The 12,780-nt window shown below is 37.2% G+C and overlaps 1 protein-coding gene across 1 annotated transcript in view; it reads right to left on the reverse strand.

Annotated features, from left to right (window-relative positions):
- Positions 1 to 7,217: 7,217 nt before the first annotated feature.
- Positions 7,218 to 12,780, reverse strand: part of LOC126339334 (uncharacterized) — an 81,127-nt gene continuing 75,564 nt past the window's right edge. Inside the window, exon 8 of the mRNA XM_050001626.1 lies at positions 7,218 to 7,733. Coding sequence (XP_049857583.1) covers positions 7,703 to 7,733 — 31 coding nt within the window. The 3' untranslated portion in view covers positions 7,218 to 7,702. The remainder of the gene's footprint in view (positions 7,734 to 12,780) is intronic.

The following is a 12,780-nucleotide window of genomic DNA, read 5'->3' on the forward strand; positions in this document are numbered from 1 at the left end:
GATGTCCTTAGGTTAGTTAGGTTTAATTAGTTCTAAGTGACTGATGACCTCAGAAGTTAAGTCGCATAGTGCTCAGAGCCATTTGATCCATTTTGCATTGCCATTCTATCTCTCCATCAGTATCCCAGTTTATGTTTTATCCATCAAAGTGATTTTTCACTTTGTTTCTGCCCTCATCTAACTACTGTTTCATTTTATGCATTGTGATTTATTTTGAGCTTACCTATCACCACTGTACTCCTTTCCCACATATGTATTTTCAGGAATGCGTTCGGCCCTGACTTCATTTTTATGGATGACAATGAGTAACCACATTGAACTACACTATATGATCAAAAGTATTCGGACACCCCCAAAACATACATTTATCATATTAAGTGCATTGTGCTGCCACCTACAGCAAGGTGCTCCACATCAGCAATCTCAATAGTCATTAGACATTGTGAGAGATCAGAATTGGGTGTGCCATGGAACTCACGGACTTCAAACATAGGCAGGTGATTGGATGTCACTTGTGTCGTACGTCTGTATGCGATATTTTCACACTCCTAAACACCCCTATGTCCACTGTTTCTGATGTGATAGTGAAGTGAAAACATGAAGGGGCATGTACAGCACAAAAATGTAAAGGGTGCCCTCATGTGGACTGACAGAGACTGCTGACAGTTGAAGAGGGTCGTAATGTGTAATAGGCAGACATCTATCCAGACCCTCACACACGAATTCCAAACTGTATTGGGGTCCACTGCAAATACTATGATAGTTAGGCAGGAGGTGAGAAAACTTGTATTTCATTGTTGAGCAGCTACTCACAATCCACACATCATGCTGCTGTTAAATGCCAGTGACGAATCACATGACACAATTTGGTGAACTGATGGCAGGATGTGGGTATGGCGAATGACCAGTGAACATTATCCGTCAGTGTATGTTGTGCCAACAGTAAAATTTGGAGATGTTGGTGTTACGGTGCAGTCATGTTTTTCATGGAGAGGGTTTGCATCCCTCATTGATTTGTGTGGCACTATCACAGTATACGTCTACATGTTTTAGGCACCTTGTTGCTTCCCACTGTTGAAGAGCAATTTGAGGATGGTGATTGCATCTTTCAACACAATAGAGCACCTTTTCGTAATGCACGGCCTGTGGCAATGTGATTACACGACAATAACATCCTGGTAATGGACTGGCCTGTACAGAGTCCTGACTTGAATCCCACAGAACACCCTTGCGGTGTTTCGGAAGGCTGACTTCATGCGAGGCCTCTCCGACCGATATCGATACCTCTTCTCAGTGCAGCACTGAATGAAGAATGAGCTGCCATTCCTCAAGAAACCTTCCAGGTTAACATATGCCTGGAAGCTGTCATCAAGGCTAATGGTCGGCTAGCACCATATTGAAATCCAGCATTACCGATGGTAGGCACTATGAACTTGGTAGTCATTTTCAGCCAGGTGCCCGGATACTTTTGATTGCATAGTGTACATACATAGGTGAAGGAGCCCTTGGAATGAGAAGATATTTGGTGAAAAGGCTGGCCTGCCCACTTCCCTGATTCATATTATATTGTGCATGTGTGGAATGTGTCGGGGAGATGCACTGCAGCATGTGCACATACACCAGTGACCTTTGAGCAGTTGTCAACTACGCTGATGGAGAAATTGAAGGCCCTACAACAAGATCTCTTTACAAACCTTGTGGCCACCATGGGAGCAGGTTGTAAAGCAGGCATTGACATCTCTGTTGATTGCACATGCTATTAAGCACCTGTCCCATCTTTTGTAATGTCCAGGGGACTATTACAAATTGCAGTGACTTCAGTGTAATTATTGCCTTCAAATAAAAATATCATTTCTGTTCATTTTATTGTTTGTTACTTTGAGTTACCTTCTGCACTACACTACAGCAGTTATTTTTACAATGGTCCTAGATCCACTGAACTATGTTTGCTGGTAGTTTATTGTTTGTTACTTTGAGTTACCTTCTGCACTATACTACAGCATTTATTTTTAGAATGGTCCTAGCTCCACTGAACTATGTTAGCTGGTAGTGATACATCATGTGAAAGTTACTTTTATCCTTAAGTTTTGCACTCCAGTGTATATGTTGTACTACTCATACCATAACATATTTTGTTAAGAAGATTCACAAAGATTTAGATGCTGACAATGCTACATATTCTTTGCATCCATCATTAACACACACAATATAGTTCACATTACCATTTTGGGTTCATAAATTATGAAAAAATTATGTCTCATACTATTGTATTCAAGTACATGTATATTCTATAATCAGAATAACATAAATTATTTAAACAACTTACTAAAGAAAGAAAATTGATCATAGTTTTGTAAAATTAATGATATAAATGAATGACTTAACACCTTCATTAATATGTTAAATTGAATCATAACTTTCAGACTACATGTCCACAGAAAACTGTGACCATAAGAGGCAATTCAAGAAAAACAATTGGTCCACAAGGGGAACAAGTGTTTCATGTCAGAAGAAGAGAGTAGTTTCTAAAATGTGTAGCCTGAATAATTTCTCACCTGAATTATATATGTATTATAATTTTATAAAGTATTCCAAAATACTAAGAAAAGAAATAAGAGTAACAACAGTAGTGAACAATAATAAATACATTTATAAAGAAACAAATAAAGTGAAAGCCATGTGGAAAATTATTTTTAAAAATTTGCAAAACCAAACCATCTAGTAAAGGTAAAATAAAAAAAAATTAAAAATAATAAGAAACCCCTTAGAAGTAGTCAATACATTTAATAACATTTTCACAGGTGTTGCAGAGAATATGATAAAATCAAATGCAAATAACAATACCTAATCCAATGCAAAAAAAAAGCATAGCAGTAGGTCAATGTATGTTGCCATTGTCACACAATATGCAGGAGCAAAACTCCAACTCTGTAGGCATTGATAGTGCCCTGCAACATCTACAGACTATTGATGTAGTGCCTCTTCCCCATTATCCTCTCTAACCATGGCATTTTCCCAATTCCCATATGAGTTCAAGTGTTGTGAGCATCTGTACTGAAGTGATCACTGGCTGATATTGCCTTGATTATATACGTGGTGTCTGTCCTTTCAGACATCAATTTGGGTCTTATGGGAGGCATGCTAGATGTAGTTCATGTAGTTGCAATAATCACTGCATCCAGATGGTAGACTGGTCAGGGCATCTGCGTAGTTAGCAGGAGACCTGGTTTCAAATCATGGTCTGGCACAAATTTTCAACTTTCCCCATTAATTTTAATCAATGCTTCTGGCAACTAATGTCATTAATTCCCTTGTGTCTTATGATTATGGCTGCAAGGCAATGTAAAATGGAATAAGCATGTAGAATATCTTAACTCAAAGCTGTGCAAGATCTGCTACCTTCTTTGCTCACTAAAAATCATGCTGTGGTGAGAAAACAGTATAGTGCTGTTTATGTCTACTTTCATTCTCATCTTAAATATGAGATTAATCATTCAAATCTAAAAACTCATGTAAAGCTCTGTTAAAGATTTCTGGTACTCCTCCTTTACCATGTGTTGCAGCACAGCTTTGTTAGGTGTAAGGAATGGCATCTGTTTCATTTCATCAGAATGTCATCATAAGGGTGGAAGAATAATTCAGATTGCTAACTAGGTGACATGGTACAAGAGTGCATATCCAGTACACTGACAATGCAGAAGACACCAGTCAGCATCTCTTAAAGTCAAAGTTGTTACACACTACTGCACTGACAGGGCTTCTGGAGGAGCTGGCAGGAAGGGGAAAGTCAGGGGGGAAATGACATCATGATTTCCCAACAATTACACCTGGCAGCTCCAGCATGTTGTGACTTACAGGCCAGGGGTGTTTCTGTTTCAGAAACACCAACCATGCTGGCAATATATATACCATATAATTCAGATTCTCAGGCTCAGTTATGCCTAGTATGCACAATTATGCACTTGACACCAGCCGCCAGACACAAGAAAATGTGCACTCTAGTCTGAGATAAATGATGTAGCCATCAACATCATACTTTATTGGCAGTAGCTCTGCAGGCCACTGCCTGGACTGAGTCTGATGCTGTCAAATTGGTGCCTTTGCACTGTCGAGATACCTACTGGGTGACTACCTTCCACCAATGGCTGCCCAATTAATGGACCATGGTTTCAAGTCTGATCCATCTAGCTGCCTGCCAAACACTACCCAAGCAATTGTTCTGTCACTGTACATTGCTCCATTCAGACATACTTTGTTGCTCTACATTGCCCAGAGCAAGCACATGTCATCACTAACAGTCATGCCAGAGGCTACAATCTGAGCTTACCTACCCAGTGTGCTTTGTATTTTTTGAAGCGAATAGCTGACACTGTCTTGCTGCCAGCTCTGAAGCTGTGCTAACTGTAGTATGACATTGACAGCTGCCATTATACAACATGCCATCTCCTGGCAGACAGCTGCTGACAGTGTGTGGCCACCTAAGTCAAGGGAACCACTGACTGCCCCTCCATCTCTGACTCCACTACAGCATTTGCTACAGAATAAATGTCTTTCTTAACTAGAATGTTTTCCTGATGGATAAGCATCCAACACCACCACCATCACCACTGCAGACACACGCCAGCAGGAGAATTGCACTTCCTCTTGACATACTAGCAGCCCAATTCACATGATTATATTTGTTACAAAAATAGGAGCAGGCAGCAAAATAAATAAATAAATAAATTTATATTCCTTATCACTTTTCCAGACTAAACAAAAACTTGCATATTGATCAAATTAGCTCATCCCTGTGACAAAACTGTACTTTCCATACAGAAGTTTCACTTTGTGAAAACAACAAAAACAAATTCCCAGGCTGAAGCCTTTCTGAAATGTTTAAGTCACATATGCTGCATCACAAATTTTACTCCCCTGTAGACTATTTTACTGTTTGAAGAGTATTAGTAAATATTTAAAAGTATGAAGTGTATTATTTGTAATTTTCAGCATGTATACATATCACGAATTTTCACTTGTTCACTCTATAACTGACTTGTCTGATGTATAAGCACCTTTTGTAAGCTATGTGGCCAGTAAAAATGTAATACATTAAAATACAATCCTTAACTATGATAATATTATATGCTTTGCCTGCTGTAAATTTTCTCACAAATGAATAATGTTTTCTCATCTTGGACTGATGAAGCTTCTAGTTTCATAACTGAAAAGGACCAGAACCACCACCCTGTAGCAGATGGTGTCAGCTGAGACAGGTCCATGTCCAATGCATTGTTTTATTATTAAGTCAATACTGTGGCTGAAGCTACAATTTCTGGCTAGAAGAATAATATGGGAGTGATTCTGTAGTGTCATCACACTTTGTGATCCAGTACTTACTTGTCTCACATGTCCCAGTTATCTCCATTTGACAAAGAGTGATTACCCTGCCACTCTCATACCGCTTTAGATCTTGTATTGTGACATACAAGATGTATGAGAAAAGTAATGAGACAGATTTTTTTATCCACCAAAAGTTTTTTTTTTTCCAAACAACAATTTTGTACCCTGTAAAGTAATTCTCTTTGGCAGCTATACACAGGTGAAGTCATTTTTCCTGGTCTTGGTTGCAGCACTGAAAGGCTTCAAGTGGTAGGGCCTTTAATATGTCAGTCAAAAATTTTTGAATGTCCTCCAGAGTCCCAAAAGGACACCTTTCTAAGACATTTTTCAGTTTTGAGAAAAGAAAAAAGTGACAAGGACTCAGATGAGGGGAATAGGGGAGCTGTAGAACAACAGAAATGCCATTTGAGTTCAAAAATTCTCTGGCTGTGTGACGTGGGGCATTGTCATGATGCACCATTCACTTAGAACACATGTTACACTTTTTGTTGGTTTTTGAAGTTGAATGTCTCCTTGCATGACATTCATCTCCAGCGTGTTCTCAGCCTTCCAAAAATGAGTTCTGCTACCAAATAAATATTGCCCTTATATGGAATGTCCCTATAAGCTGGTTTCAACTTTTCAAAGGTCGTATTCATGGATTTCCCAAGTTTAATACAAAACGTGATGGCATAATGTTGCTCTAAATTCCAATGGTGCATTTTCATCACATACATAAAAAAACACAACTTCACTGATGGTGCTCTCACAAATCATGTGATGGTTGAATGGAGCTGAAACCTGAACTGAGCAGCTGAAAGGGATGAATATACCAGTCTACACAGGTAGAACAACAAGGCATTGCTAGATTGCTCACAGTGTTGTCAGTCTCATTACTTTTCTCAGACACCTTGTATAACACTTACTTTGTTTTATTTCAGTAATCTGAATGTTACATGAATCATACTCACAAAAATTCACTGTAATGTGAAATGTTTCAGCAGGTTTAATACATTTTCTCTGTCAAAATATAACAACATGTTGGTCATTTACATGACCGATTTTTTTGTTTAATGTTAATCTGCAATAAGATTTAACAAAGGCAGTCCAACTACACAGATGCTTTCTATGTGGAAATTCACATGTGGAGCATAAGGGCTGTCAAGAAGAAAGTATTTAAATGTGCCATTGTCTGCCAGCACTTTTATTTCATGAGGGAAATTTTCAAATATTTTTATGTCTGCAGATTTTGCTTCTTGCTGTTTAAGAGTAAGATTACGTTGTGGATAGTAGAAATAAATTATCTTCAAATTGTTATTAGATTTTTCACAACAAACTTCACAAAAGTCGCAAACATGAGATTAAAGGATTGATATTAGATATTGTCCTTATGGTGCATTTCTGTGCAATGCATACTTTCTGTCTAAGCATGGATTTCAAGTCCGTTTTGTTTGGTCTATTCTTTCTGGAAAATGCAGTTTTCACAAATGTTGGTCAATTACAATCAAAATATTTAAATACACTGGCATTAACACATTATCTATTTCCATATTATCATTATAGAATAGTTGTCATGTCCAAAATGGAGCAATACTTCTTATATGAGTAAATGAAAAGCTTATGTCATGGTAACTGAAAAGATATGGAGAGTCTCTTTTTTTCTTTTTTGATGTTTGTCTAGTTTCATTTTTTTCTCTCTTATTATTGTCACACAAACATGGTCACATGGTGTTCAATATTATTTATGACCCACTGAGAATTCAGCTAATATAGAGAAACAAAATGATTTTAATAGTATATGAAGATAGCAACTGTTTATGAAAGAACAGATACCATTGATGACCGTGCAGCTCCTCTAGAATAAATGATAATTAATTGAAACCCTCAGCTGCCGACAGGTGTTGTTGATATACCTTGATGGGGACAGCTGAAAATGTGTGCCCCAACAGGGACTTGAACCAGGGATCTCCTGCTTATATGGCAGATGCTCTAACCATCTGAGCCAGTGAGGACACAGACGAACAGTGCACCTGCAGAGACTTAACCCTTGCACACCTACTGAGAGACCCACATTCCCAAGGTATATCAACAACACCTGTCAGCAGATGAGGGTTTCAATTAATTAAGATTTTAATAGTGTCTGCATAATAAGGAGGTCATGGAAGTGAAGTGACTGATGATTTGATCCAGAACATGTCTGTATGTCTCAGGTGTTCCAGACATGCCAAAACGAAATGTAACCAAAGGACAAAGAAGGACCTAATACATATGTTATTTCTTTCTCAATGTTTCACAAATGCCACTGAGGGTCCATCTGTCATACTTCATTTTTGTACTGTTTTTACATCCATATTCCATGGATCCACTTGTGTCTGTAATGAATCAATACATATTCAGACAAGTAATAATAATCTCAATGTAAAAAATAAAAAATAAAATGAAAAAATACATAATAACAATAATTCCTGACAGACATCACATTTCCCTTTAAATTATAACAGTTACAAAAAACAGATAGTGAAAACGTAAATACTGTGATATTAATAACTACAGAATAATCTTGTTTATAACTGCTATAGACACAAGAAGACCACTTCTTGACTTCATTTGCTTCTACTAAATAGTTCTATCTAAAACGGAGAGACACATATCAATCAGGATCTTCCTTAACTTTAAATAGAGACTTATTATCTGTCATATACAGAGTGGTCAGAAACAGTCTGAAAAGCTTGTGAAGGTGTTGATGGGTAAGTTGTACTGAGAAATAATTGTTATGAAAAAATTCAATATGTTGCACTATTTCTGAGTTAATTAGCTCTGCACTTAGCCTATCAGGCCATTGGTTGCAGAAATTCAAGTGGCCCATCGGATACAATAAATATCCATTGTTCTCACAGAATAAATGATACCACATGAGACTGTTCAGCCTTTAGCTGAGGTTCAGTCCTTACTACCATCCCATCTCCAACTTTTGTATTTAGGAAACCAAACAAAGAACATGTTTAGTGACACTGTCTCTGACAGGCCACTTGAATTTGCATGCACTATGACCTGGCTGGCTGGTTAACTTCAATGCTAATTAACTTGGAAACAGCCCAACGTACCACAGTTTTTTCTTAGTAATTATTTATCAGCACAACATACTCTGCAACACCCATAAAAGCTTTTTAGTCTGTTTCTGATCACCCTGTGTTTAACATTTTTTGACAGAGAATAGAAAATTTTAGTACTAACGTACTTCATCCCCTTTGCGCTATTGACTAGTGCTTTAGCTCACAGTTAAGATCATCCTTTTGTTGATGCAGTGTTATTGCTTTGGTATAAACTATTTCTTTTGCATGGAAAGGATTGTTTACTGCAAAACACACAAACTAATATATATGGTGTGGTGTAGTCATAATTTCAAATCTTTCTGAAGAGTCCACAGCATGATGTTCTTGGACATACACCACCTGTAGGTCTCAGCTCTTTTTTTGTGCTATGAAGATTTTTTTTGAAATTTTGAAATTGTCATGCTCAGCTAAAAAATTAGGCCACAACACATTATGAAGTGGAAATAATGAAGTATGCTAATTTTGAGACAGTGATGTCACCAAGACAGCTGATAATTTCTAAGATAAATCTCTTCACTCTCTAGAAAATGTATTCTTACCAATTCCCGTTACTGTCTGTATGGTCACTAAAAACTCTGGAAGAGTATGTGCTTTATTGGTTGGTTGCTATGGATAATACCAGTTTCTCTGGGTTCTTACAGTTTGTGTGGAACTGAATGAAACTAGTTTTATTTAAGTTTATCAAGAGACAGTAACAGTGAATCACACTGAAGTTTCTTTGGGCATGTTATAACTGTTGGATTCTAAGTTTTTAGAAGACTATCATGCAACACAATACTTGTATCATCAGCAAACATTGTGAGGATGCATTTTTGCTTACTGATGAAGGTATGACATTGAGGAACTCCAGGGAATATTATCCCCCATTCAGAGGCCACTAGATCTTTTAAAGTTCTGTTTGAAACATCTAGAATTGTCTTCTGCTTCTGATTTCTATCTATGAGGTATGCCTTTAGCAAGTTACCTACTGATACAAATATTCTACAATTATGAGCATTCTCTATGAGTACCTGTTGAGCTACACAGTTGATGGCTTGGCCAATTTACAGAAGATGCTAATCAGTGACATTACTTTCCAATGAATCCAAAATAACATATGTGAATAAGTAAATAGCAATGTGTCTAGTTTGCTTTCTAAAACCAAACTGTCTTCTGTTAATGATGTTTAGATTCATGAGATGCTCCACAATGCTCCATAATGATTGAAACTGTGGTGGAGAGAGAAATAGAAAACAGTTTGTGGTGCATGTTTCATCTTCAGATTTGCAAAGTTATCTGACAACTGCAGTGGTTCCCAACCTTTCTGATACCATTAGCCCTGAATGAGATCATATAGAAACCAGCACCCACCAATAGAGTTAAGTATATAACTACAGTTTAGATGGATCAAAAGCTGTTTTTACATGCTATTTTTTTTTTTAATTACAAGAACATACAGAGTATTTCATTAATGTTCAACAAATAATACTCATATGTTTTGTAGGTGTTATATTAAATCAAGAAATAAAGACAGTCAGTAAGATGGCTGGTACTGCTTATTTCTAACAATATTTTTTATATTCAGTTTCGTTTTGGCCAATGCACATCATAAATTGTGTTCTGAGTTCCTAGCTTTTGTTTTCATTACTACACCTATAATTTGTGATGAATGGAATCAGTATCCTTAATGCTTTTTCTGATAATAATGGATATTCATTCATCACCAAACTTTTTCAAAATGTTGCTGGTTCTATTTTAAAGAAATATCATTTTAATGTGTTGTCTCCAAGAAGCCCAGGAATTTGTTGATGTTAAGGATCACTGTCAGTTACGGAAACCTCAAAATGTGTTGAACTACAGTGCTGCATTGGTAATATTCCAGTCTGTGAAGAAAATTGGTAATTTTAGCATGTGCTATGAAAGCAATATTTCATTGCAAGCTGAGGTTATATGCATTTATTTCTACCAAGAAATCTGCAAAATATACCACTTTCAAAATAAATATATTATGTGTAACTTTAGCAATCTGTTCCTACTGGTGTCAGCTACAAAATCTGTGAAGCGAAGAACAGTATGCAAACTTCATTGACAATTGTTTATATAGTTTTTGTGGTGTCACCGCCAGACACCACACTTGCTAGGTGGTAGCCTTTAAATCAGCCGCGGTCCGTTAGTATATGTCGGACCCGCGTGTCGCCACTATCAGTGATTGCAGACTGAGCGCCGCCACACGGCAGGTCTAGAGACTTCCTAGCACTCACCCCAGTTATACAACCGACTTTGCTAGCGATGGTTCACTGACAAAATACGCTCTGATTTGCCGAGACAATAGTGTAGCATAGCCTTCAGCTGCGTCATTTGCTACGACCTAGCAAGGCGCCATTATCAGTTTCTATTGATATTGTGAATCATGTACCGTCAAGACCGATGTTTGTCATTAATGGATTAAAGCTAAGTATTCCACCAGCTATGTCTGTTTTTCTAACTTCTAATTTCCTTGTCCTGTTCAAGACCTCACACCAGCCTGTGTGAGCTAAAACGCGTGCCTTTCGGCCTCCTCTAGTTACACGGTGTTGGCTCTCCTGCCAACCACAACACTTTTGATATCTTGAATAGAAACACCAAGCTCATAAAGGACTTCAGATGCCAGAAAGCACAAAGTCATTACCAGACTCTTTTTTTTTTTTGAGACATTATGTTTCTATTATCGATGGTTCAGATAGAACAAATATTTTAAGTCTGTGACAGAGATTCAATAAAATTTTTGAACCGTCCATTCTTGCTGGCAAGTGGTTCACTGAAAGGAAAATTTCCACTACAAATTGCACTATTTTTTAACACATGGCTTTTTGCTCTTTTTTAAATGATGGTACAGCACAATAAACATGGCACTTGCAATCTATATTCACTCCAGCTGTGAGTCTGCTTGAGCTCTGTTTGGAACAACTGTGTGCAACGCAGTTAGGTACAGTTCTGTGCTGTGTAATGCAGCCCCTGTCAAAACTGAGCATGCACGAATGTTCTGCTTCTTTTGCTCAGAGTGTGATCCACATTAACATATTAAGATGTTATTTGTTTGGCCACTTTGAAATTATATAGAATTATATAGAATATAGAAGCTTACCAAATATTTCTAGAGGTGGGCGTGGAATGCATTAAAAAAAAAAAAAAAAAAAAAAAAAAATAGACTGCCGATTTCCGCTTCCGTCATATTAGCAATGGTACTTGGTATTCATAATTGTTCCAACAAGGGCAAATATGACCAATAATAGAATTATAGCCACTAAATCATCTAGCTGTAATGAAGTTAGTGACTATAAGCTGCAAAATAACCAAATACTTTTATTGAGTATTTCCCCTAAAATTGTTTGTGATTGATTGCATTGCAAAAAACAGGTTTTTAATTTTCTATTCAAAGAGTAACATGTCTTCTGAAGAGCAGCAGACAGCTTAGCTTTCTGCTTTCCTTGACGCAAAGGTAAATTACGAGATGATCACCTCTGTAGTAGGGCAGTAAAGTATGCTACAATGCGTGCTACAAAGAATTGCGGTAATAGGCCTGAACAATGAGTTACTGCACACTACGCTTACAAGAGGAATGCTGTCATGGGCTACACATCTGGATCAGATTTGTTCAGGAGAAGGATTGTTGAGCATGAGATTTGTGATAAAATGGGATGTGCAAACAGTGGCATGATGCCAAAGTGTGTTTACTATTTTGAGGCATGATCAGATGTTAAATTTGTTGGAGCCTTAATCACAAACAAAGCCACTAAAGACGCTATGATGATAGTGAATATTTTTTTTCTTTTTTTAATAAAGATAATGTTGTAAAACATACGTCTCATAGATTTCTATAAGGATTTTCCTCACACCAGACTTCCTCAATTTCACAAGACAGTGCTACAAATCAACTGTTTCTTAATCAATAGCTGCCATGTAAATAGAAAAAAATTCACTCACTTGCTTCTATTTCCTATCTATCAGTATGAAATATGTTGAAAACATGGTGAAACTGGTGGCAGCAACAGTATTCACTTCATGTACTGCAAATGTGGTTGGCAAGTGAATGACTAACTACAGAAAGAAGAACAATGAGCAATCCAATAACTTCCCAAGCAAGAGGCTGGGTACCTAGTTGTGATTGCTAACTGTGCGCGAATTTCAAATGAAGTCATTAATACATTTCCTCTAGCCTCCGTCAGGTCATGTCATACATTAATGCTCATATATGAAAATTTTCAAAGTAGTTACCCATCTAAAAGTTATTAATCTGATAGGGTAGTCCCACACACACACACACACACACACACACACACAGGATGTT

This window comes from Schistocerca gregaria, chromosome 1 (assembly GCF_023897955.1).
Source record: "Schistocerca gregaria isolate iqSchGreg1 chromosome 1, iqSchGreg1.2, whole genome shotgun sequence".
Classification (NCBI taxonomy): Eukaryota; Metazoa; Arthropoda; class Insecta; order Orthoptera; family Acrididae; genus Schistocerca; species Schistocerca gregaria.